Genomic DNA, 23,212 nt, shown 5'->3' with positions numbered 1-23,212 from the left:
GATCTCCCCTCTCCCCCAAACTGTGATCTCCCCTCTCCCCCAAACTGTGATCTCCCTCTCCCCCAAACTGTGATCTCCCCTCTCCCCCAAACTGTGATCTCCCCTCTCCCCCAAACTGCGATCTCCCCTCTCCCCCCAAACTGTGATCTCCCCTCTCCCCCGAACTGTGATCTCCCCTCTCCCCCCAAACTGTGATCTCCCCTCTCCCCCCAAACTGTGATCTCCCCTCTCCCCCGAACTGTGATCTCCCCTCTCCCACGAACTGTGATCTCCCCTCTCCCCCAAACTTTGATCTCCCCTCTCCCCCAAACTGTGATCTCCGCCTCTCCCCCAAACTGCGATCTCCCCTCTCCCCCAAACTGTGATCTCCCCCCTCTCCCCAAACTGTGATTTCCCCTCTCCCCCAAACTGTGATCTCCCCTCTCCCCCGAACTGCGATCTCCCCTCTCCCCCAAACTGCGATCTCCCCTCTCCCCCAAACTGTGATTTCCCCTCTCCCCCAAACTGTGATCTCCCCTCTCCCCCAAACTGTGATCTCCCCCTCTCACCCAAACTGTGATCTCCCCTCTCCCCCAAACTGTGATCTCCCCTCTCTCCCAAACTGTGATCTCCCCTCTCCCCCAAACTGTGATCTCCCCTCTCCCCCGAACTGTGATCTCCCCTCTCCCCCAAACTGCGATCTCCCCTCTCCCCCGAACTGTGATCTCCCCTCTCCCCCCAAACTGTGATCTCCGCTCTCCCCCGAACTGTGATCTCCCCTCTCCCCCCAAACTGTGATCTCCCCTCTCCCCCAAACTGTGATCTCCCCTCTCCCCCAAACTGTGATCTCCCCTCTCCCCCCAAACTGTGATCTCCGCTCTCCCCCGAACTGTGATCTCCCCTCTCCCCCAAACTGCGATCTCCCCACTCTCCCCCGAACTGTGATCTCCCCTCTCCCCCAAACTGTGATCTCCCCTCTCCCCCAAACTGTGATCTCCCCTCTCCCCCCGAACTGTGATCTCCCCTCTCCCCCGAACTGTGATCTCCCCTCTCCCCAAACTGTGATCTCCCTTCTCCCCCCGAACTGTGATCTCCCCTCTCCCCCAAACTGTGATCTCCCCTCTCCCCCCGAACTGTGATCTCCCCTCTCCCCCGAACTGTGATCTCCCCTCTCCCCGAAACTGTGATCTCCCCTCTCCCCCCGAACTGTGATCTCCCCTCTCCCCCAAACTGTGATCTCCCCTCTCCCCCAAACTGTGATCTCCCCTCTCCCCCCGAACTGTGATCTCCCCTCTCCCCCGAACTGTGATCTCCCCTCTCCCCCAAACTGTGATCTCCCCTCTCCCCCAAACTGTGATCTCCCCTCTCCCCCAAACTGTGATCTCCCCTCTCCCCCCAAACTGTGATCTCCCCTCTCCCCCAAACTGCGATCTCCCCTCTCCCCCAAACTGTGATCTCCCCTCTCCCCCGAACTGTGATCTCCCCTCTCCCCCAAACTGTGATCTCCCCTCTCCCCCGAACTGTGATCTCCCCTCTCCCCCCGAACTGTGATCTCCCCTCTCCCCCCAAACTGCGATCTCCCCTCTCCCCCAAACTGTGATCTCCCCTCTCCCCCGAACTGTGATCTCCCCTCTCCCCCAAACTGTGATCTCCCCTCTCCCCCAAACTGTGATCTCCCCTCTCCCCCAAACTGTGATCTCCCCTCTCCCCCAAACTGTGATCTCCCCTCTCCCCCAAACTGTGATCTCCCCTCTCCCCCAAACTGTGATCTCCCCTCTCCCCCAAACTGTGATCTCCCCTCTCCCCTCAAACTGTGATCTCCCCTCTCCCCTCAAACTGTGATCTCCCCTCTCCCCCAAACTGTGGGACTCCTCACCCCTCCCCCCCGCAAACCGTCCGAGAACGTCCCGCTCACACTCTGAGGTAGAGGAACAGGGTCACCGGCTCGGACCGGGCGTTGACCGCCTCGTACCATCGTCCGGACGGACTGCGCGCCCACCCCGATACCTCGCACCTGTACTTTCCTTCGTCCCCTCTCCCGGCCGAGTGAATCCGCAGTCTGAAGCAGCGCGCCGTCGCCCGGTTCCGTGCTGACCTTGCCGGACCGCGTCTCGTGCGTGGGCCGGCTCACCCCGTCCCTGTCCACCAGCGCCAAGGGTCCCGGCCGTGCCGTCCACCAGGACACGGCGAGTCTGACCTCCTCCGCGCCCGACAGCGAGGCGTTGCAGTGGAGCACGACCGTGTCGCCTCGGTAGAACATCGAGGGGGCGATGGACGCGCCCACGCCCAGCGTCAGATCTGGCGGGAGGCGGGGGGAGAGGGGGGAGAGGCTCAGGAGGTTGCCAAGGCTGATTTTCCCACTCCTCTCCGCGCTCTTTAATCTACCGCGCTCTCTAATCCCACTCTCTCTCCGCGCTCTTTAATCTACCGCGCTCTCTAATCCCACTCTCTCCGCGCTCTTTAATGTACCGTGCTCTCTAATCCCACTCTCTCCGCGCTCTTTAATCTACCGCGCTCTCTAATCCCACTCTCTCCGCGCTCTTTAATCTACCGCGCTCTCTAATCCCACTCTCTCCGCGCTCTTTAATCTACCGCGCTCTCTAATCCCACTCTCCCCGCGCTGTTTAATCTCCCACCCTCTCTAATCCCACTCTCTCCGCGCTCTTTAATCTCCCACCCTCTCGAATCCCACTCTCTCTGCGCTCTTTAATCTCCCACCCTCTCGAATCCAACTCTCTCCGCACTCTTTAATCTCCCGCCCTCTCTAATCCCACTCTCTCCGCACTCTTTGATCTCCCACCCTCTCTAATCCCACTCACTCCGCACTGTTTGATCTCCCGCCCTCTCTAATCCCACTCTCTCCGCACTCATTAATATCCCACCCTCTCTAATACCACTCTCTCCGCACTCTTTGATCTCCCACCCTCTCTAATCCCACTCACTCCGCACTCTTTGATCTCCCACCCTCTCTAATCCCACTCTCTCTGCGCTCTTTAATCTCCCACCATCTCTAATCCCACGCTCTCCGCGCTCTTTAATCTCCCACCCTCTCTAATCCCACTCTCTCCGCGCTCTTTAATCTCCCACCCTCTCTACTCCCACTCTCTCCGCTCTCTTTAATCTCCCACACTCTCGAATCCCACTCTCTCTGCGCTCTTTAATCTCCCACCCTCTCGAATCCAACTCTCTCCGCACTCTTTAATCTCCCGCCCTCTCTAATCCCACTCTCTCCGCACTCTTTGATCTCCCACCCTCTCTAATCCCACTCACTCCGCACTGTTTGATCTCCCGCCCTCTCTAATCCCACTCTCTCCGCACTCATTAATATCCCACCCTCTCTAATACCACTCTCTCCGCACTCTTTGATCTCCCACCCTCTCTAATCCCACTCACTCCGCACTCTTTGATCTCCCACCCTCTCTAATCCCACTCTCTCTGCGATCTTTAATCTCCCACCATCTCTAATCCCACGCTCTCCGCGCTCTTTAATCTCCCACCCTCTCTAATCCCACTCTCTCCGCGCTCTTTAATCTCCCACCCTCTCTACTCCCACTCTCTCCGCTCTCTTTAATCTCCCACACTCTCTAATCCCACTCTCTCCGCTCTCTTTAATCTCCCACTCTCTCTTATCCCACTCTCTCCGCACTCTTTAATCTCCCACCCTCTCTATCCCACTCTCTCTGCGCTCTTTCATCTCCCACCCTCTCTAATCCCACTCTCTCCGCACTCTTTAATCTCCCACCCTCTCTATCCCATTCTCTCCGCGCTCTTTCATCTCCCACCCTCTCTAATCCCACTCTCTCCGCACTCTTTGATCTCCCACCCTCTCTAATCCCACTCTCTCTGCGCTCTTTAATCTCCCACCCTCTCTAATCCCACTCTCTCCGCGCTCTTTAATCTCCCGCCCTCTCTACTCCCACTCTCTCCGCTCTCTTTGATCTCCCACCATCTCTAATCCCACGCTCTCCGCGCTGTTTAATCTCCCACCCTCTCTAATCCCACTCTCTCCGCGCTCTTTAATCTCCCACCCTCTCTACTCCCACTCTCTCCGCTCTCTTTAATCTCCCACCCTCTCTAATCCCACTCTCTCCGCTCTCTTTAATCACCCACCCTCTCTAATCCCACTCTCTCCGCACTCTTTAATCTCCCACCCTCTCTGTTCCCACTCTCTCCGCGCTCTATATCATCCCGCCCTCTCTAATCCCACTCTCTCCGCACTCTTTAATCTCCCACCTTCTCTAATCCCACTCTCTCCGCACTCTATAACATCCCACCCTCTCTAATCCCACTCTCTCCGCTCTCTTTAATCACCCACCCTCTCTAATCTCGCTCTCTCCGCACTCTTTAATCTCCCACCCTGTCTAATCCCACTCTCTCCGCGTTCTTTAATCTCCCACACTCTCTAATCCCACTCTTTCCGCACTCTTTAATCTCCCACCCTCTCTAATCCCACTCACTCCGCGCTCTTTAATCTCCCACCCTCTGTAATCCCACTCTCTCCGCACTCTTTAATCTCCCACCCTCTCTAATCCCACTCTCTCCGCGCTCTTTGATCTCCCACCCTGTCTAATCCCACTCTCACCGCGCTCTTTAATCTCCCACCCTCTCTAATCCCAGTCTCTCTGCACTCTTTAATCTCCCGCCCTCTCTAATCCCACTCTCTCCACGCTCTTTAATCTCCCGCCCTCTCTAATCCCACTCTCTGCGCGCTCTTTAATCTCCCACCCTCTCTAATCCCACTCTCTCCGCACTCTTTAATCTCCCGCCCTCTCTAATCCCACTCTCTCTGCACTCTTTAATCTACCGCACTCTCTAATCCCACTCTCTCCGCGCTCTTTAATCTCCCGCCATCTCTAATCCCACTCTCTCCGCTCTCTTTAATCTCCCACCCTCTCTAATCCCACTCTCTCCGCGCTCTTTAATCTCCCACCCTCTCTAATCCCACTCTCTCCGCACTCTTTAATCTCCCACCCTCTCTAATCCCACTCTCTCCGCACTCTTTGATCTCCCATCCTCTCTAATCCCACTCTCTCTGCATTCTTTAATCTACCGCACTCTCTAATCCCACTCTCTCCGCGCTCTTTAATCTCCCGCCATCTCTAATCCCACTCTCTCCGCTCTCTTTAATCTCCCACCCTCTCTAATCCCACTCTCTCCGCGCTCTTTAATCTCCCACCCTCTCTAATCCCACTCTCTCCGCACTCTTTAATCTCCCACCCTCTCTAATCCCACTCTCTCCGCACTCTTTGATCTCACATCCACTCTAATCCCACTCTCTCCGCGCTCTTTGATCTCCCACCCTCTCTAATCCCACTCTCACCGCGCTCTTTAATCTCCCACCCTCTCTAATCCCAGTCTCGCTGCACTCTTTAATCTCCCGCCCTCTCTAATCCCACTCTCTCCACGCTCTTTAATCTCCCGCCCTCTCTAATCCCACTCTCTCTGCACTCTTTAATCTACCGCACTCTCTAATCCCACTCTCTCCGTGCTCTTTAATCTCCCGCCATCTCTAATCCCACTCTCTCCGCTCTCTTTAATCTCCCGCCCTCTCCAATCCCACTCTCTCCCTGCTCTTTAATCTCCCACCCTCTCTAATCCCACGTGCTCTGCACTCTTTAATCTCCCACGCTCTCTAATCCCACTTTCTCCGCACTCTTCAATCTCCCACCCTCTCTAATCCCACTCTCTCCGCACTCTTTAATCTCCCACCCTCTCTAATCCCACTCTCTCCCTGCTCTTTAATCTCCCACCCTCTCTAATCCCACGTGCTCTGCACTCTTTAATCTCCCACGCTCTCTAATCCCACTTTCTCCGCACTCTTCAATCTCCCACCCTCTCTAATCCCACTCGCTCCGCACTCTTTAATCTCCCGCCCTCTCTAATCCCACTCTCTCCGCACTCTTTAATCTCCCACGCTCTCTAATCCCACTCTCTCCGCACTCTTAAATCTCCCACCCTCTCTAATCCCGCTCTCTCCGCACTCTTTAATCTCCCACCCTCTCTAATCCCACTCTCTCCGCACTCTTAAATCTCCCACCCTCTCTAATCACTCTCTCCACGCACTTTAATCTCCTACCCTCTCTAATCCCACTCTCTCCGCGCTCTTTAATCTCCCACCCTCTCTAATCCCACTCTCTCCACGCTCTTTAATCTCTCGCCCTCTCGAATCCCACTCGCTCCGAACTCTTTAATCTCCCACACTCTCTCCGCGCTCTTCAATCTCCCACCCTCTCTAATACCACTCTCTCCACACTCTTTAATCTCCCACCCTCTCGAATCCCACTCTCTCCGCTCACTTTAATCTCCCGTCCTCTCTAATCCCACTCTCTCCGCCCACTTTAATCTCCCACCCTCTCTAATCCAACGCTCTCCGCGCTATTTAATCTCCCATCCTCTCTAATCCCACTTTCTCCGCACTCTTTAATCTCCCACCCTCTCTAATCCCACTCTCTCCGCACTCTTCAATCTCCCACACTCTCTCCGCGCTCTTCAATCTCCCACCCTCCCGAATCCCACTCTCTCCGCGCTCTTTACTCTCCCACCCTCTGTAATCCCACTCTTTCCGCTCTCTTTAATCTCCCACCCTCTCCAATCCCACTCTCTCCGCGCTCTTTAATCTCCCACCCTCTCTAATCCCACTCTCTCCGCACTCTTTGATCTCCCACCCTCTCTAATCCCACTCTCTCCGCGCTCTTTAATCTCCCACCCTCTCTAATCCCACTCTCTCCGCGCTCTTTAATATCCCACCCTCTCTAATCCCACTCTCTCCGCACTCTTTGATCTCCCACCCTCTCTAATCCCACTCTCTCCGCGCTCTTTAATCTCCCACCCTCTCTAATCCCACTCTCTCCGCGCTCTTTAATATCCCACCCTCTCTAATCCCACTCTCTCCGCACTCTTTGATCTCCCGCCCTCTCTAATCCCACTCTCTCCGCACTCTTTAATCTCCCACCTTCTCTAATCCCACATTCTCCGCACTTTTTAACATCCCACCCTCTCTAATCCCACTCTCTCCGCGTTCTTTAATCTCCAACACTCTCTACTCCCACTCTCTCCGCACTCTTTAATCTCCCACCCTCTCTAATCCCACTCACTCCGCGCTCTATAATCTCCCACCCTCTGTAATCCCACTCTCTCCGCACTCTTTAACCTCCCGCCCTCTCTAATCCCACTCTCTCTGCGCTGTTTAATCTCCCACCTTCTCTAATCCCACATTCTCCGCACTTTTTAACATCCCACCCTCTCTAATCCCACTCTCTCCGCGTTCTTTAATCTCCAACACTCTCTACTCCCACTCTCTCCGCACTCTTTAATCTCCCACCCTCTCTAATCCCACTCACTCCGCGCTCTATAATCTCCCACCCTCTGTAATCCCACTCTCTCCGCACTCTATAACATCCCACCCTCTCTAATCCCACTCCCTCCGCACTCTTTAATCTCCCACCCTCTCTAATCCCACTCTCCCCGCTCTCTTTAATCTCCCACCCTGTCTAATCCCACTCTCTCCACTCTCTTTAATCTCCCACCCTCTCCAATCCCACTCTCTCCGCGCTCTTTAATCTCCCACCCTCTCTAATCCCATTCTCACCGCTCTCTTTAATCTCCCGCCCTCTCTAATCCAACTCTCTCAGCTCTCTTTAATCTCCCACCCTCTCTAATCCCACTCTCTCCGCGCTCTTTAATCTCCCACCCGCTCGAATCCCACTCTCTCCGCACTCTTTAATCTCCCACCCTCTCTAATCCCACTCTCTCCGCGCTCTTTAATCTCCCACCCTCTCTAATCCAACTCTCTCAGATCTCTTTAATCTCCCACCCTCTCTAATCCCACTCTCTCCGCACTCTTTAATCTCCCACCCTCTCTAATCCCACTCTCTCCGCGCTCTTTAATCTCCCGCCGTCTCTAATCCCACTCTCTCCGCGCTCTTTAATCTCCCGCCATCTCTAATCCCACTCTCTCCGCACTCTTTAATCTCCCGCCCTCTCTAATCCCACTCTCTCCGCGCTCTTTAATCTCCCACCCTCTCTAATCCCACTCTCTCCGCGCTCTTTAATCTCTCGCCCTCTCGAATCCCACTCTCTCCGAACTCTTTAATCTCCCACACTCTCTCCGCGCTCTTTAATCTCCCACCCTCTCTAACACCACTCTCTCCACACTCTATAATCTCCCACCCTCTCGAATCCCACTCTCTCCGCTCGCTTTAATCTCCCGCCCTCTCTAATCCCACTCACTCCGCCCACTTTAATCTCCCACCCTCTCTAATCCCACGCTCTACGCGCTATTTAATCTCCCATCCTCTCTAATCCCACTTTCTCCGCACTCTTTAATCTCCCACCCTCTCTAATCCCACTCTCTCCGCACTCTTCAATCTCCCACACTCTCTCCGCGCTCTTCAATCTCCCACCCTCTCGAATCCCACTCTCTCCGCGCTCTTTACTCTCCCACCCTCTGTAATCCCACTCTCTCCGCGCTCTTTAATCTCCCACCCTCTCTAATCCCACTTTCTCCGCGCTCTTTAATCTCCCACCCTCTATAATCCCACTCTCTCCGCGCTCTTTAATCTCCCACCATCTCTAATCCCACTCTCTCCGCGCTCTTTAATCTCCCGCCCTCTCTAATCCCACTCACTCCGCGCTCTTTAATCTCCCACCCTCTCTAATCCCACTCTCTTTAATCGCCCGCCCTCTCTAATCCCACTCTTTCCGCGCTCTTTAATCTCCCACCCTCTCTAATCCCACTCTCTCCGCACTCTTTGATCTCCCGCCCTCTCTAATCCCACTCTCTCCGCACTCTTCAATCTCCCACACTCTCTCCGCGCTCTTCAATCTCCCACCCTCTCGAATCCCACTCTCTCCGCGCTCTTTACTCTCCCACCCTCTGTAATCCCACTCTCTCCGCGCTCTTTAATCTCCCACCCTCTGTAATCCCACTCTCTCCGCGCTCTTTAATCTCCCACCCTCTCTAATCCCACTCTCTCCGCGCTCTTTAATCTCCCACCCTCTCTAATCCCACTCTCTCCGCACTCTTTGATCTCCCACCCTCTCTAATCCCACTCTCTCCGCGCTCTTTAATCTCCCACCCTCTCTAATCCCACTCTCTCCGCGCTCTTTAATATCCCACCCTCTCTAATCCCACTCTCTCCGCACTCTTTAATCTCCCACCCTCTCTAATCCCACTCTCTCCGCGCTCTTTAATCTCCCACCCTCTCTAATCCCACTCTCTCCACGCTCTATAACATCCCGCCCTCTCTAATCCCACTCTCTCCGCACTCTTTAATCTCCCACCTTCTCTAATCCCACATTCTCCGCACTTTTTAACATCCCACCCTCTCTAATCCCACTCTCTCCGCGTTCTTTAATCTCCAACACTCTCTACTCCCACTCTCTCCGCACTCTTTAATCTCCCACCCTCTCTAATCCCACTCACTCCGCGCTCTTTAATCTCCCACCCTCTGTAATCCCACTCTCTCCGCACTCTTTAACCTCCCGCCCTCTCTAATCCCACTCTCTCTGCGCTGTTTAATCTCCCACCCTCTCTGTTCCCACATTCTCCGCACTCTATAACATCCCACCCTCTCTAATCCCACTCCCTCCGCCCTCTTTAATCTCCCACCGTCTAATCCCACTCTCTCCACACTCTTTAATCTCCCACCCTCTCTAATCCCACTCTCTCCGCACTCTTTAATCTCCCACCCTCTCTAATCCCACTCTCTCCGCTCTCTTTAATCTCCCACCCTCTCTAATCCCACTCTCTCCGCGCTCTTTAATCTCCCAACCTCTCTAATCCCACTCTCTCCGCGCTCTTTAATCTCCCACCCTCTCTAATCCCACTCTCTCCGCTCTCTTTAATCTCCCACCCTGTCTAATCCCACTCTCTCCGCGCTCTTTAATCTCCCACCCTCTCTAATCCCACTCTCTCCGCTCTCTTTAATCTCCCACCCTCTCTAATCCCACTCTCTACGCGCTCTTTAATCTCCCACCCTGTCTAATCCCACTCTCTCCGCGCTCTTTAATCTCCCACCCTCTCTAATCCCACTCTCTCCGCTCTCTTTAATCTCCCACCCTCTCTAATCACTCTCTCCGCTCTCTTTAATCTCCCACCCTCTCTAATCCCACTCTGTCCGCACTCTTTAATCTCCCACCCTCTGTAATCCCACTCTCTACGCGCTCTTTAATCTCCCGCCCTCTCTAATCCCACTCTCTCCGCTCTCTTTAATATCCCACCCTGTCTAATCCCACTCTCTCCGCGCTCTTTAATCTCCCACCCTGTCTAATCCCACTCTCTCCGCGCTCTTTAATCTCCCACCCTGTCTAATCCCACTCTCTCCGCGCTCTTTAATCTCCCACCCTGTCTAATCCCACTCTCTCCGCGCTCTTTAATCTCCCACCCTCTCTAATCCCACTCTCTCCGCTCTCTTTAATCTCCCACCCTGTCTAATCCCACTCTCTCCGCGCTCTTTAATCTCCCGCCCTCTCTAATCCCACTCTCTCCGCTCTCTTTAATATCCCACCCTGTCTAATCCCACTCTCTCCGCGCTCTTTAATCTCCCACCCTCTCTAATCCCGCTCTCTCCGCGCTCTTTAATCTCGCACCCTCTGTAATCCCACTCTCTACGCGCTCTTTAATCTCCCGCCCTCTCTAATCCCACTCTCTCCGCGCTCTTTAATCTCGCACCCTCTCTAATCCCACTCTCTCCGCGCTCTTTAATCTCCCGCCCTCTCTAATCCCACTCTCTCTGCTCTCTTTAATCTCCCGCCCTCTCTAATCCCACTCTCTCCGCGCTCTTTAATCTCCCACCCTCTCTAATCCCGCTCTCTCCGCTCTCTTTAATCTCCCACCCTCTGTAATCCCACTCTCTCCGCGCTCTTTAATCTCCCAGCCCGTTGTCTCACCGATCGGCCGTACTGTGAGCTTCACCAGGGCAGCGGTCCTCTCTAGAATATTCCGCCAGTCTCCGTCGGGGTCTTGGATCCACTGTGCGGCAGTGCAGGAGTAACTCCCTGCGTCCTCCGGCCGAAGACGTTCGATACGCAATCGGTAAGAGCCTCCTACGACCTTGTCCATTTCTATCTCCCCTTGTTCGTAGCGAGACCGGAAGGAACTGTCCCCACCCATTTCCAGGGTGAAGTCTCGTCCCATGCCGATGACGGTCTCGTGTCCCCGCCCCGCACTCCGCCCCCTCGCGCCTATGCGGCCGAAGGAGAGGGCGAGGTGGGTGTGCAGCGTCGAAAGGGCCGCAGCGTGGCACAGGATAGTTAGAGACTCGCCACTATGGGCCGTGATGTGGGATGGTGAGCCCGGGGGGCTGCCGACTTTCAGGGTGTCAGGGAGAACTGGGGAGAGAGAGAGAGAGACGGAGGGAGAGAGAGATAGACGGAGGGAGAGAGAGACGGAGAGAGAGATAGAGACGGAGAGAGAGAGGGAGAGAGAGATAGAGAGAGGGAGAGAGAGACGGAGAGAGAGAGAGAGACGGGGAGAGAGAGAGAGATGGGGAGAGAGAGATGGAGAGAGAGATAGAGATGGAGAGAGAGAGAGAGACAGAGAGAGAGATAGAGACAGAGAGAGAGAGAGACAGAGAGAGAGAGACGGAGAGAGAGAGAGAGAGAGACGGAGAGAGAGATAGAGACAGAGAGAGAGATAGAGACGCAGAGAGAGAGGGACGGAGAGAGAGAGGGAGAGAGAGATAGAGAGAGACGGAGAGAGAGAGAGACGGAGAGAGAGAGACGGAGAGAGAGAGAGAGACGGAGAGAGAGAGAGATAGAGACGGAGAGAGAGATAGAGACGGAGAGAGAGAGAGATGGAGAGAGAGCGAGAGAGATGGAGAGAGAGAGTGAGATGGAGAGAGAGAGAGACAGAGAGCAGGAGAGACAGAGAGGGAGAGATTCAGGGAGAGAGTGAGAAACGGAGAGAGAGAGGCAGATTGGGAGAGAGACAGAAAGAAAGAGAGAGAGAGAGAAAGAGAGACAGACAGGAAGAAAGAGGGAGAGACAGAGAGACGGAGAGATAGAGAAAGAGTTGGAGAGAGAGAGAGAGACAGAGGGAGGGAAAGACAGACAAAGAGACGGAGAGACAGACAGAGAGAGAGAGAAAGGCAGAGTGAGTAAAAGAGAGAAAAATAGATAACATAATACTTTGCTGTGAATAGACTGAATCCCAATAGACCAAACCCCTTCCCATTCACTCCCAATGTACACAATCCCAATGGGACCAAACCCCTTCCCATTCACTCCCAATGTACACAATCCCAATGGACCAAACCCCTTCCCATTCACTCCCACTGTACACAATCCCAATGGGACCAAACCCCTTCCCATTCACTCCCACTGTCCACAATCCCAATGGACCAAACCCCTTCCCATTCACTCCCACTGTACACAATCCCAATGGACCAAACCCCTTCCCATTCACTCCCACTGTCCACAATCCCAATGGACCAAACCCCTTCCCATTCACTCCCACTGTCCACAATCCCAATGGACCAAACCCCTTCCCATTCACTCCCACTGTCCACAATCCCAATGGACCAAACCCCTTCCCATTCACTCCCACTGTACACAATCCCAATGGACCAAACCCCTTCCCATTCACTCCCACTGTACACAATCCCAATGGATCAAACCCCTTCCCATTCACTCCCAGTGTACACAATCCCAATGGACCAAACCCCTTCCCATTCACTCCCACTGTACACAATCCCAATGGACCAAACCCCTTCCCATTCACTCCCACTGTCCACAATCCCAATGGACCAAACCCCTTCCCATTCACTCCCACCGTACACAATCCCAATGGACCAAACCCCTTCCCATTCACTCCCACTGGACACAATCCCAATGGACCAAACCCCTTCCCATTCACTCCCACTGTACACAATCCCAATAGACCAAACCCCTTCCCATTCACTCCCACTGTCCACAATCCCAATGGACCAAACCCCTTCCCGTTCACTCCCACTGTACACAATCCCAATGGACCAAACCCCTTCCCATTCACTCCCACTGTACACAATCCCAATGGACCAAACCCCTTCCCGTTCACTCCCACTGTACACAATCCCAATGGACCAAACCCCTTCCCGTTCACTCCCACTGTACACAATCCCAATGGACCAAACCCCTTCCCATTCACTCCCACTGTACACAATCCCAATGGACCAAACCCCTTCCCATTCACTCCCACTGTACACAATCCCAATGGGACCAAACCCCTTCCCATTCACTCCCACTGTACACAATCCCAATGGACCAAACCCCTTCCCATTCACTCCCACTGTCCACAATCCCAATGGACCAAACCCCTTCCCATTCACTCCCACTGTACACAATCCCAATGGACCAAACCCCTTCCCATTCACTCCCACTGCACACAATCCCAATGGACCAAACCCCTTCCCATTCACTCCCACTGTACACAATCCCAATGGGACCAAACCCCTTCCCATTCACTCCCACTGTACACACTCCCAATGGATCAAACCCCTTCCCGTTCACTCCCACTGTACACAATCCCAATGGACCAAACCCCTTCCCATTCACTCCCACTGCACACAATCCCAATGGACCAAAACCCTTCCCATTCACTCCCACTGTACACAATCCCAATGGGACCAAATCCCTTCCCATTCACTCCCACAGTACACAATCGCAATGGGACCAAACCCCTTCCCATTCACTCCCACTGTACACAATCCCAATGGACCAAACCCCTTCCCATTCACTCCCACTGTACACAATCCCAATGGAGCAAACCCCTTCCCATTCACTCCCACTGTACACAATCCCAATGGGACCAAACCCCTTCCCATTCACTCCCACAGTACACAATCCCAATGGACCAAACCCCTTCCCATTCACTCCCACTGTGCATAATCCCAATGGACCAATCCCTTCCCATTCACTCCCACTGTACACAATCCCAATGGACCAAACCCCTTCCCATTCACTCCCACTGTACACAATCCCAATGGACCAAACCCCTTCCCATTCACTCCCACTGTACACAATCCCAATGGACCAAACCCCTTCCCATTCACTCCCACTGTACTCAATCCCAATGGGACCAAACCCCTTCCCATTCACGCCCACTGTACACAATCCCAATGGAACAAACCCCTTCCCATTCACTCCCACTGTCCACAATCCCAATGGACCAAACCCCTTCCCATTCACTCCCACTGTACACAATCCCAATGGACCAAACCCCTTCCCATTCACTCCCACTGTACACAATCCCAATGGACCAAACCCCTTCCCATTCACTCCCACAGTACACAATCCCAATGGACCAAACCCCTTCCCATTCACTCCCACTGTACACAATCCCAATGGACCAAACCCCTTCCCATTCACTCCCACTGTACACAATCCCAATGGACCAAACCCCTTCCCATTCACTCCCACTGTACACAATCCCAATGGACCAAACCCCTTCCCATTCACTCCCAATGTACACAATCCCAATGTGACCAAACCCCTTCCCATTCACTCCCACTGTACACAATCCCAATGGACCAAACCCCTTCCCATTCACTCCCACAGTACACAATCCCAATGGACCAAACCCCTTCCCATTCACTCCCACTGTACACAATCCCAATGGACCAAACCCCTTCCCATTCACTCCCACTGTACACAATCCCAATGGACCAAACCCCTTCCCATTCACTCCCACTGTACACAATCCCAATGGACCAAACCCCTTCCCATTCACTCCCACTGTACACATTCCCAATGGACCAAACCCCTTCCCGTTCACTCCCACTGCACACAATCCCAATGGACCAAACCCCTTCCCATTCACTCCCACTGTACACAATCCCAATGGACCAAACCCCTTCCCATTCACTCCCACTGTACACAATCCCAATGGACCAAACCCCTTCCCATTAACTCCCACTGTCCACAATCCCAATGGACCAAACCCCTTCCCATTCACTCCCACTGTACACAATCCCAATGGACCAAACCCCTTCCCATTCACTCCCACTGTACACAATCCCAATGGACCAAACCCCTTCCCATTCACTCCCACCGTGCACAATCCCAATGGGACCAAACCCCTTCCCATTCACTCCCACAGTACACAATCCCAATGGGACCAAACCCCTTCCCATTCACTCCCAATGTACACAATCCCAATGGGATCAAACCCCTTCCCATTCACTCCCAATGTACACAATCCCAATGGGACCAAACCCCTTCCCATTCACTCCCACTGTACACAATCCCAATGGACCAAACCCCTTCCCATTCACTCCCACAGTACACAATCCCAATGGACCAAACCCCTTCCCATTCACTCCCACTGTACACAATCCCAATGGACCAAACCCCTTCCCATTCACTCCCACTGTACACAATCCCAATGGACCAAACCCCTTCCCATTCACTCCCACTGTACACAATCCCAATGGACCAAACCCCTTCCCATTCACTCCCACTGTACACAATCCCAATGGACCAAACCCCTTCCCGTTCACTCCCACTGCACACAATCCCAATGGACCAAACCCCTTCCCATTCACTCCCACTGTACACAATCCCAATGGACCAAACCCCTTCCCATTCACTCCCACTGTACACAATCCCAATGGACCAAACCCCTTCCCATTCACTCCCACTGTCCACAATCCCAATGGACCAAACCCCTTCCCATTCACTCCCACTGTACACAATCCCAATGGATCAAACCCCTTCCCATTCACTCCCACTGTCCACAATCCCAATGGACCAAACCCCTTCCTATTCACTCCCACTGTACACAATCCCAATGGACCAAACCCCTTCCCGTTCACTCCCACTGTACACCATCCAAATGGACCAAACCCCTTCCCACTCACTCCCACTGTACACAATCCCAATGGATCAAACCCCTTCCCATTCACTCCCAATGTACACAATCCCAATGGACCAAACCCCTTCCCATTCACTCCCAATGTACACAATCCCAATGGGACCAAACCCCTTCCCATTCACTCCCACTGTACACAATCCCAATGGGACCAAACCCCTTCCCATTCACTCCCACTGTACACAATCCCAATGGGACCAAATCCCTTCCCATTCTCTCCCACTGTACACAATCCCAATGGGACCAAACCCCTTCCCATTCACTCCCACTGTACACAATCCCAATGGGACCAAACCCCTTCCCATTCACTCCCACTGTACACTATCCCAATGGGACCAAATCCCTTCCCATTCTCTCCCACTGTACACAATCCCAATGGGACCAAACCCCTTCCCATTCTCTCCCACTGTACACAATCCCAATGGGACCAAACCCCTTCCCATTCACTCCCACTGTACACAATCCCAATGGATCAAACCCCTTCCCATTCACTCCCACTGTGCACAATCCCAATGGGACCAAACCCCTTCCCATTCACTCCCACTGCACACAATCCCAATGGACCAAACCCCTTCCCATTCACTCCCACTGTGCACAATCCCAATGGGACCAAACCCCTTCCCATTCTCTCCCACTGTACACAATCCCAATGGACCAAACCCCTTCCCATTCACTCCCACTGTACACAATCCCAATGGGACCAAACCCCTTCCCATTCACTCCCACCGTCCACAATCCCAGTGGGAGCTGGCCGACCGAGAGATGTGGCACTCACCTTTTAACTGGACCTTGGCGTTGTGGGTACCCAGATACCTCGTCTCGATGGAGGGTACATGGCACCTGTACTGCCCCTCGTCCTCCCTCCGCAGGTCGGTCAGGTGGAGCTCTGCGGAGTTCGGGGAGAGCCTCCGGACGTAGATGTCCCCTGATCGTACCCGGGAGGCGTAGAGGGCGGAGGAGAAGTTCTCGCCTCGGGAACTGACCACTCGTGACGGGACAGCGGACGCCTCGGCTTTGTCGACCGACCACTCGAAATCCTGGCGCCCCCCGCCTTCAGAGCCGCTGACGCTGCAGGGGATGGAGACGTGCAACCCCTCGACTCTGTAGAGGGGTCCTGTCGGCACATGGGCCTCCTGGGCCGTCGAGCTACCTGTTTTCATGGAGTTATAGGATCAGAGAAAGTTACGGCACAGCGGGAGGCTATTCGGCCCATCGTGTCCTTGCCGGTCGCAAAAGAGCTACTCAGCCTATTCCCACTTTCCCGCTCTTGGTCCTTGGTCCTGTGGGTTTCAGCCCTTCAGGTGCACATCCAGGGACTTTTTAAATGAGTTGAGGCCTCTCCCGCCCTCTCAGGCAGTGAGTTCCAGACCCTCACCTCCCTCTGAGTGAAAAAATCTCTCCTCAGCTCCCCCCTCTAATCCTTCTACCAATCACTTTAAATCTATGGCCCCCTGGTTACTGACCTCTCCGCTAAGGGAAATAGGTCCTCCCTGTCAACTCTATCTCGGCCCCTCATAATTTTATATCTCAATTAAATCACTCCCTCAGCCTCCTCTGTTCCAAAGAAAACAACCCCAGACTCTCCAATCTTTCCTCAGAGCTAAAATTCTCCAGCCCTGGCAACATCTCCTCTGCACCCTCTCTCGTGCAAACACATCCTTCCTGTAATGTGGTGACCAGAACTGTACGCAGTACTCAAGCTGTGGACTATCTCGTGTTTTATACAGTTCCAGCATAACCTCCCTGCTCTTATATTCCATGCCTCGGTTAATTAAGGAAAGTATCCCTTCTGCCTTCTTCACCACCTTATCTACCTGTCCTGCTACCTTCAGGGATCCGTGGACATGCACTCCAAGGTCCCTCACTTCCTCTACACCTCTCAGTATCCTCCCATTTATTGTGTACTCCCTTGCCTTGTTTGCCCTCCCCAAATGCATTACCTCACACTTCTCCAGACTGAATTCCATTTGCCACTTTTCTGCCCACTGTACACAATCCCAATGGACCAAACCCCTTCCCATTCACTCCCACTGTCCACAATCCCAATGGACCAAAACCCCTTCCCATTCACTCCCACTGTACACAATCCCAATGGACCAAACCCTTTCCCATTCACTCCCACTGTACACAATCCCAATGGACCAAACCCCTTCCCATTCACTCCCACTGTCCACAATCCCAATGGACCAAACCCCTTCCCATTCACTCCCACTGTCCACAATCCCAATGGACCAAACCCCGTCCCATTCACTCCCACTGTACACAATCCCAATGGGACCAAACCCCTTCCCATTCACTCCCACTGTACACAATCCCAATGGACCAAACCCCTTCCCATTCACTCCCACTGTACACAATCCCAATGGGACCAAACCCCTTCCCATTCACTCCCACTGTACACAATCCCAATGGACCAAACCCCTTCCCATTCACTCCCACTGTCCACAATCCCAATGGACCAAACCCCTTCCCATTCACTCCCACTGTACACAATCCCAATGGACCAAACCCCTTCCCATTCACTCCCACTGTCCACAATCCCAATGGACCAAACCCCTTCCCATTCACTCCCACTGTCCACAATCCCAATGGACCAAACCCCTTCCCATTCACTCCCAATGTACACAATCCCAATGGGACCAAACCCCTTCCCATTCACTCCCATTGTACACAATCCCAATGGACCAAACCCCTTCCCATTCACTCCCACTGTACACAATCCCAATGGACCAAACCCCTTCCCATTCACTCCCACTGTCCACAATCCCAATGGACCAAACCCCTTCCCATTCACTCCCACTGTACACAATCCCAATGGACCAAACCCCTTCCCATTCACTCCCACTGTCCACAATCCCAATGGGACCAAACCCCTTCCCATTCACTCCCACTGTCCACAATCCCAATGGACCAAACCCCTTCCCATTCACTCCCAATGTACACAATCCCAATGGGACCAAACCCCTTCCCATTCACTCCCACTGTACACAATCCCAATGGACCAAACCCCTTCCCATTCACTCCCACTGTACACAATCCCAATGGACCAAACCCCTTCCCATTCACTCCCACTGTACACAATACCAATGGACCAAACCCCTTCCCATTCACTCCCACTGTACACAATCCCAATGGACCAAACCCCTTCCCATTCACTCCCAATGTACACAATCCCAATGGACCAAACCCCTTCCCATTCACTCCTACTGTCCACAATCCCAATGGACCAAACCCCTTCCCATTCACTCCTACTGTCCACAATCCCAATGGGACCAAACCCCTTCCCATTCACTCCCACTGTCCACAATGCCAATGGACCAAACCCCTTCCCATTCACTCCCAATGTACACAATCCCAATGGGACCAAACCCCTTCCCATTCACTCCCACTGTCCACAATCCCAATGGGACCAAACCCCTTCCCATTCACTCCCACTGTCCACAATGCCAATGGACCAAACCCCTTCCCATTCACTCCCAATGTACACAATCCCAATGGGACCAAACCCCTTCCCATTCACTCCCACTGTCCACAATCCCAATGGACCAAACCCCTTCCCATTCACTCCCAATGTCCACAATCCCAATGGGACCAAACCCCTTCCCATTCACTCCCACTGTACACAATCCCAATGGACCAAACCCCTTCCCATTCACTCCCACTGCACACAATCCCAATGGACCAAACCCCTTCCCATTCACTCCCACTGTCCACAATCCCAATGGACCAAACCCCTTCCCATTCACTCCCACTGTACACAATCCCAATGGGACCAAACCCCTTCCCATTCACTCCCACTGTCCACAATCCCAATGGGACCAAACCCCTTCCCATTCACTCCCACTGTACACAATCCCAATGGACCAAACCCCTTCCCATTCACTCCTTCCTGCAGTCCACAGCTTTCCTCCTCTGCGCTATCAACCGCACGGCCAATCTTTGCATCAGGACTGTGTCGATCCCAATCAATCCCAGAAAGTTTACGGCACAGAAGGAGGCCGCTCGGCCCCTCGAGTCCGTGCCGGCTCTCTGTAAGAGCGATCCAACGAGTCCCACTCCCCCCGCCCTTTCCCCTGCACGTTTTTCCCCTTCAAGTATTTATCCAGTTCCCTTTTGAAGGCCATGATTGAATCTGCCTCTCCCACCCCCTCGGGCAGCGAATTCCAGATCCTCACCACTCGCTGTGGGGAGAAAGTTTTTCCTCCTGTCACCTCTGGTCCTTTCACCAATCACCTTAAATCTGTGTCCTCTGGTTCCCAACCCTTCTGCCAGTGGGAACAGTCTCTCTCTCTCTCTCTACTCTGTCCAGACCCTTCCTGATTTTGAACCCCTCGATCAAATCTCCTCTCAACCCTCTCTGTTGCGAGGAGAACGAACCCTCAGCTTCTCCAGTCTATCCCCGTAACTGAGGTCCCTCATCCCTGGAACCATTCTAGTAAATCTCCTCTGCACCCTCTCTGAGGGCCTTCACACAATCCATCTCTGTGTGCAAGCCTGTAATATTTCAGGTGAACATGCATTACTGTGTAAACCGCGGTTAGTTCATGCCAGCATGCATTGCTGCCTGTCGGCCAGTATTATTGCAGTCGTACCTGCGTTACCTGCTCGGGGAGTGTTTGACGGGACAGTGTAGAGGGAGCTTTACTCTGTATCTAACCCTGTACCTGACCCTGGGAGTGTTTGATGGGACAGTGTAGAGGGAGCTTTACTCTGTATCTAACCCTGTACCTGCCCTGGGAGTGTTTGATGGGACAGTGTAGAGGGAGCTTTACTCTGTATCTAACCCTGTACCTGCCCTGGGAGTGTTTGATGGGACAGTGTAGAGGGAGCTTTACTCTGTATCTAACCCTGTACCTGCCCTGGGAGTGTTTGATGGGACAGTGTAGAGGGAGCTTTACTCTGTATCTAACCCTGTACCTGCCCTGGGAGTGTTTGATGGGACAGTGAAGAGGGAGCTTTCCTCACCATCTGGGAAACGGTTTCTGCAGACCTTGCTTTGAATTGATAGTGACCCTCGCGAGTAAGATTGAAAACTGAGCCCCACTAACACAGACAGGCACAGCAAGATCCCACATCCCAGTCAGTGTGCACCCCAGTGAGAGTCCGCACCTTCAGGGGAGGTGGGGAGTGAACAGGAGGAGAGGGGATTGGAGGGGAGGGAATGTCCATCTCTCCCATCCTTCGTCACCCCTTCCCTCCCTCTCTCTCAATCGCCCCCTCCCTCCTTCTCTCCCTCCCTCCCTCCATCTCCCTCTCCCTCCATTTCTCTCTCTCTGTCTCTGTCTCTGTCTCTCCCTCTCTCTGCCTGTCTCTCTCTCTGCCTGTCTCTCTCTCTCTCTCCCTCGCCCCCTCTCTCCCTCTCTCTCCCTCACACTCTCTCTCCCTCACACTCTCTCCCTCACACTCTCCCTCTCTCTCTCCCTCTCCCTCCCTCTTCCACACTCTCTATCTCTCTCACTCACTCTCTCCCTCTCTCACACTCCCTCTCTCTCTCCCTCTCTCTCCCTCTCTCTCTCTCACACTCTCTCCCTCTCCCTCTCTCTCTCTCCGCAGTACTGTTGATTAATATAATAAAAGGCCCATTCTGTTGCACTCACCCCAAGCAGTTTCTCTTTCATTTTCTCACTCACACAAGAAAATAGCTCAGAGTCATTAGCCACTCCTTCTCTCCCTCCCTCTCCATCTCTTCCACTCTCTGTCTCTCCCTCTCCCTCCATCTCTCTGACCATCTCTCCCACCCTCCCTCTCTCCCTCCCTCTGTCTCTCGCTCCATCTTGCTGTCTCTCTATCTCTCTCTCTCTGTCTCTATCTCTCTCTGTGTCTCTGTCCCTGTCTCTCTCCCTCCTTCTATCTCTCGCTCCATCTTGCTGTCTCTCTATCTCTCTCTCTCTGTCTCTGTGTCTCTGTCCCTGTCTCTCTCTCTCCCTCTCTCTCTCTTTCTCTCCCTCTCTCTGTCTGTCTGTCTCTCTCCCACTCTCTCTGTCTCTCTCTCCATCTCTCTGTCTGTCTGTCTGTCTGTCTCTCTCTCTGTCTCTCCCTCCCTGTCTGTTCCTCTCTCCCTCTCCCTCCCTCCCTCTCTCTCTCTCCATCTCTCTCTCTGTCTGTCTGTCTCTCTCCCACTCTCTCTGTCTCTCTCTCCATCTCCCTCTCTGTCTGTCTGTCTCTCCCTCCCTGTCTCTTCCTCCCTCCCTCTCCCTCTCTCTCCCTCCCTCCCTCTCCCTCCCTCTCTCTCTCTCTCCCTCTCTCCCTCTCTCTCTCCCTCTCTCCGCAGTACAATTGATGGACATATATTAAAGACCCATCCCTCTGCACTCACCCACAATCCCAGCCAGCAGCAGGATGATTCTCAGCTCCGTCTGCCAGGTCTGCACGGCTGTGACCAGCACCATCTCGCTGAGTGTGCAATCACAAGCCCAGGACTCTGCTCAGCTCCCTGTCCCTCCCCTCCAGGAGTGACGTACGATGGGATGGAGGCACAAACAACAGACGAGAGAGTGGGAGGGACCTGGAGATTGAACAGGATCAGAGAGCAGGGATTCAGTCTGAAACTGCAAGATCCCCGTCGACATCTTCCTCTCTGTCTCTCTCTGTCCCTTTCTCTGACTCTCTCTCTCTCTCTCTCTCTTTCTCTGTTTGTCTGTCTCTCTCTCGCTCCATGTCTCTCTTGTTTCTCTCTCCGTCTCTGTCCCTCTCTCTCTCTCTCCCTCTCTCTCTTTCTCTCTCCCCCTTTCTCTCTCTCTCTCTCCCTTTCTCTCTCTCTCTGTCTCCCTCTTTCTCTCTGTCTCTCTCTCCCTCTCTCTCTCCCTGTCTCTCTCTCTCTCGCTCCATGTCTCTCTTGTTTCTCTCTCAGTCTCTGTCCCTCTCTCTCCCCCATCTCCCTCTCTCTCTCTCTCTCCCTCGCTCTTTCTCTCTCTCTCCCCATCTCCCTCCCTCTCTCTCTCCGTCTCTCTCTCTCTGTTTCTATCTCTCTCTCTCTCTCTGTCTCTCTCTCTCTGTCTCTCTCTCTCTCCCTCTCTGTCCATCTCTCTCTCTCTGTCTCTCCCTCTCTCTCTGTCTCTTTCTCTCTGTCTCTCTCTCTCCCTCTCTCTCTGTCTCTCTCTCTCTCCCTCTCTCTCTGTCTGTCTCTCTCTCTCTCTCTGTCTCTCACTCTCTGTCTCTCTCTCTCCCTCTCTCTCTGTCTCTCTCTCTCTCTCTCTGTCTCTCTCTCTGTCTCTCCCTCTCTCCGTCTCTCTCTCTCCCTCTCTCTGTCTCCCTCTCTCTCTGTTCTCTCTCCCTGTCTCTCCCTCTCTCTCTCTGTCCGTCTCTCTCTCTCTCTGTCTCTCTCTCTCCCTGCCTCTCTGTTTCTCTCCCTCTGTCTCTCTCTCTCTCTCTCTGTTCTCTCTCTCC

At 53.6% G+C, this 23,212-nt stretch overlaps 1 protein-coding gene across 1 annotated transcript; it reads right to left on the bottom strand.

Annotated features, from left to right (window-relative positions):
- Nucleotides 1-1,890: 1,890 nt before the first annotated feature.
- On the bottom strand, nt 1,891-22,221 carry igsf8 (immunoglobulin superfamily, member 8). Its single transcript, XM_067981395.1, is given in 5 exon segments — nt 1,891-2,095; nt 2,097-2,277; nt 10,870-11,310; nt 16,602-16,976; nt 22,143-22,221. Coding segments are annotated over 5 exon segments (1,275 nt in total). The 5' UTR covers nt 22,216-22,221.
- Nucleotides 22,222-23,212: the final 991 nt, after the last annotated feature.

Source organism: Heptranchias perlo, unplaced genomic scaffold (genome assembly GCF_035084215.1).
Source record: "Heptranchias perlo isolate sHepPer1 unplaced genomic scaffold, sHepPer1.hap1 HAP1_SCAFFOLD_719, whole genome shotgun sequence".
Classification (NCBI taxonomy): Eukaryota; Metazoa; Chordata; class Chondrichthyes; order Hexanchiformes; family Hexanchidae; genus Heptranchias; species Heptranchias perlo.
The sequence above is the reverse complement of the archived record's forward strand: the minus strand, read 5'-3'. Positions and strand labels throughout refer to the sequence as shown.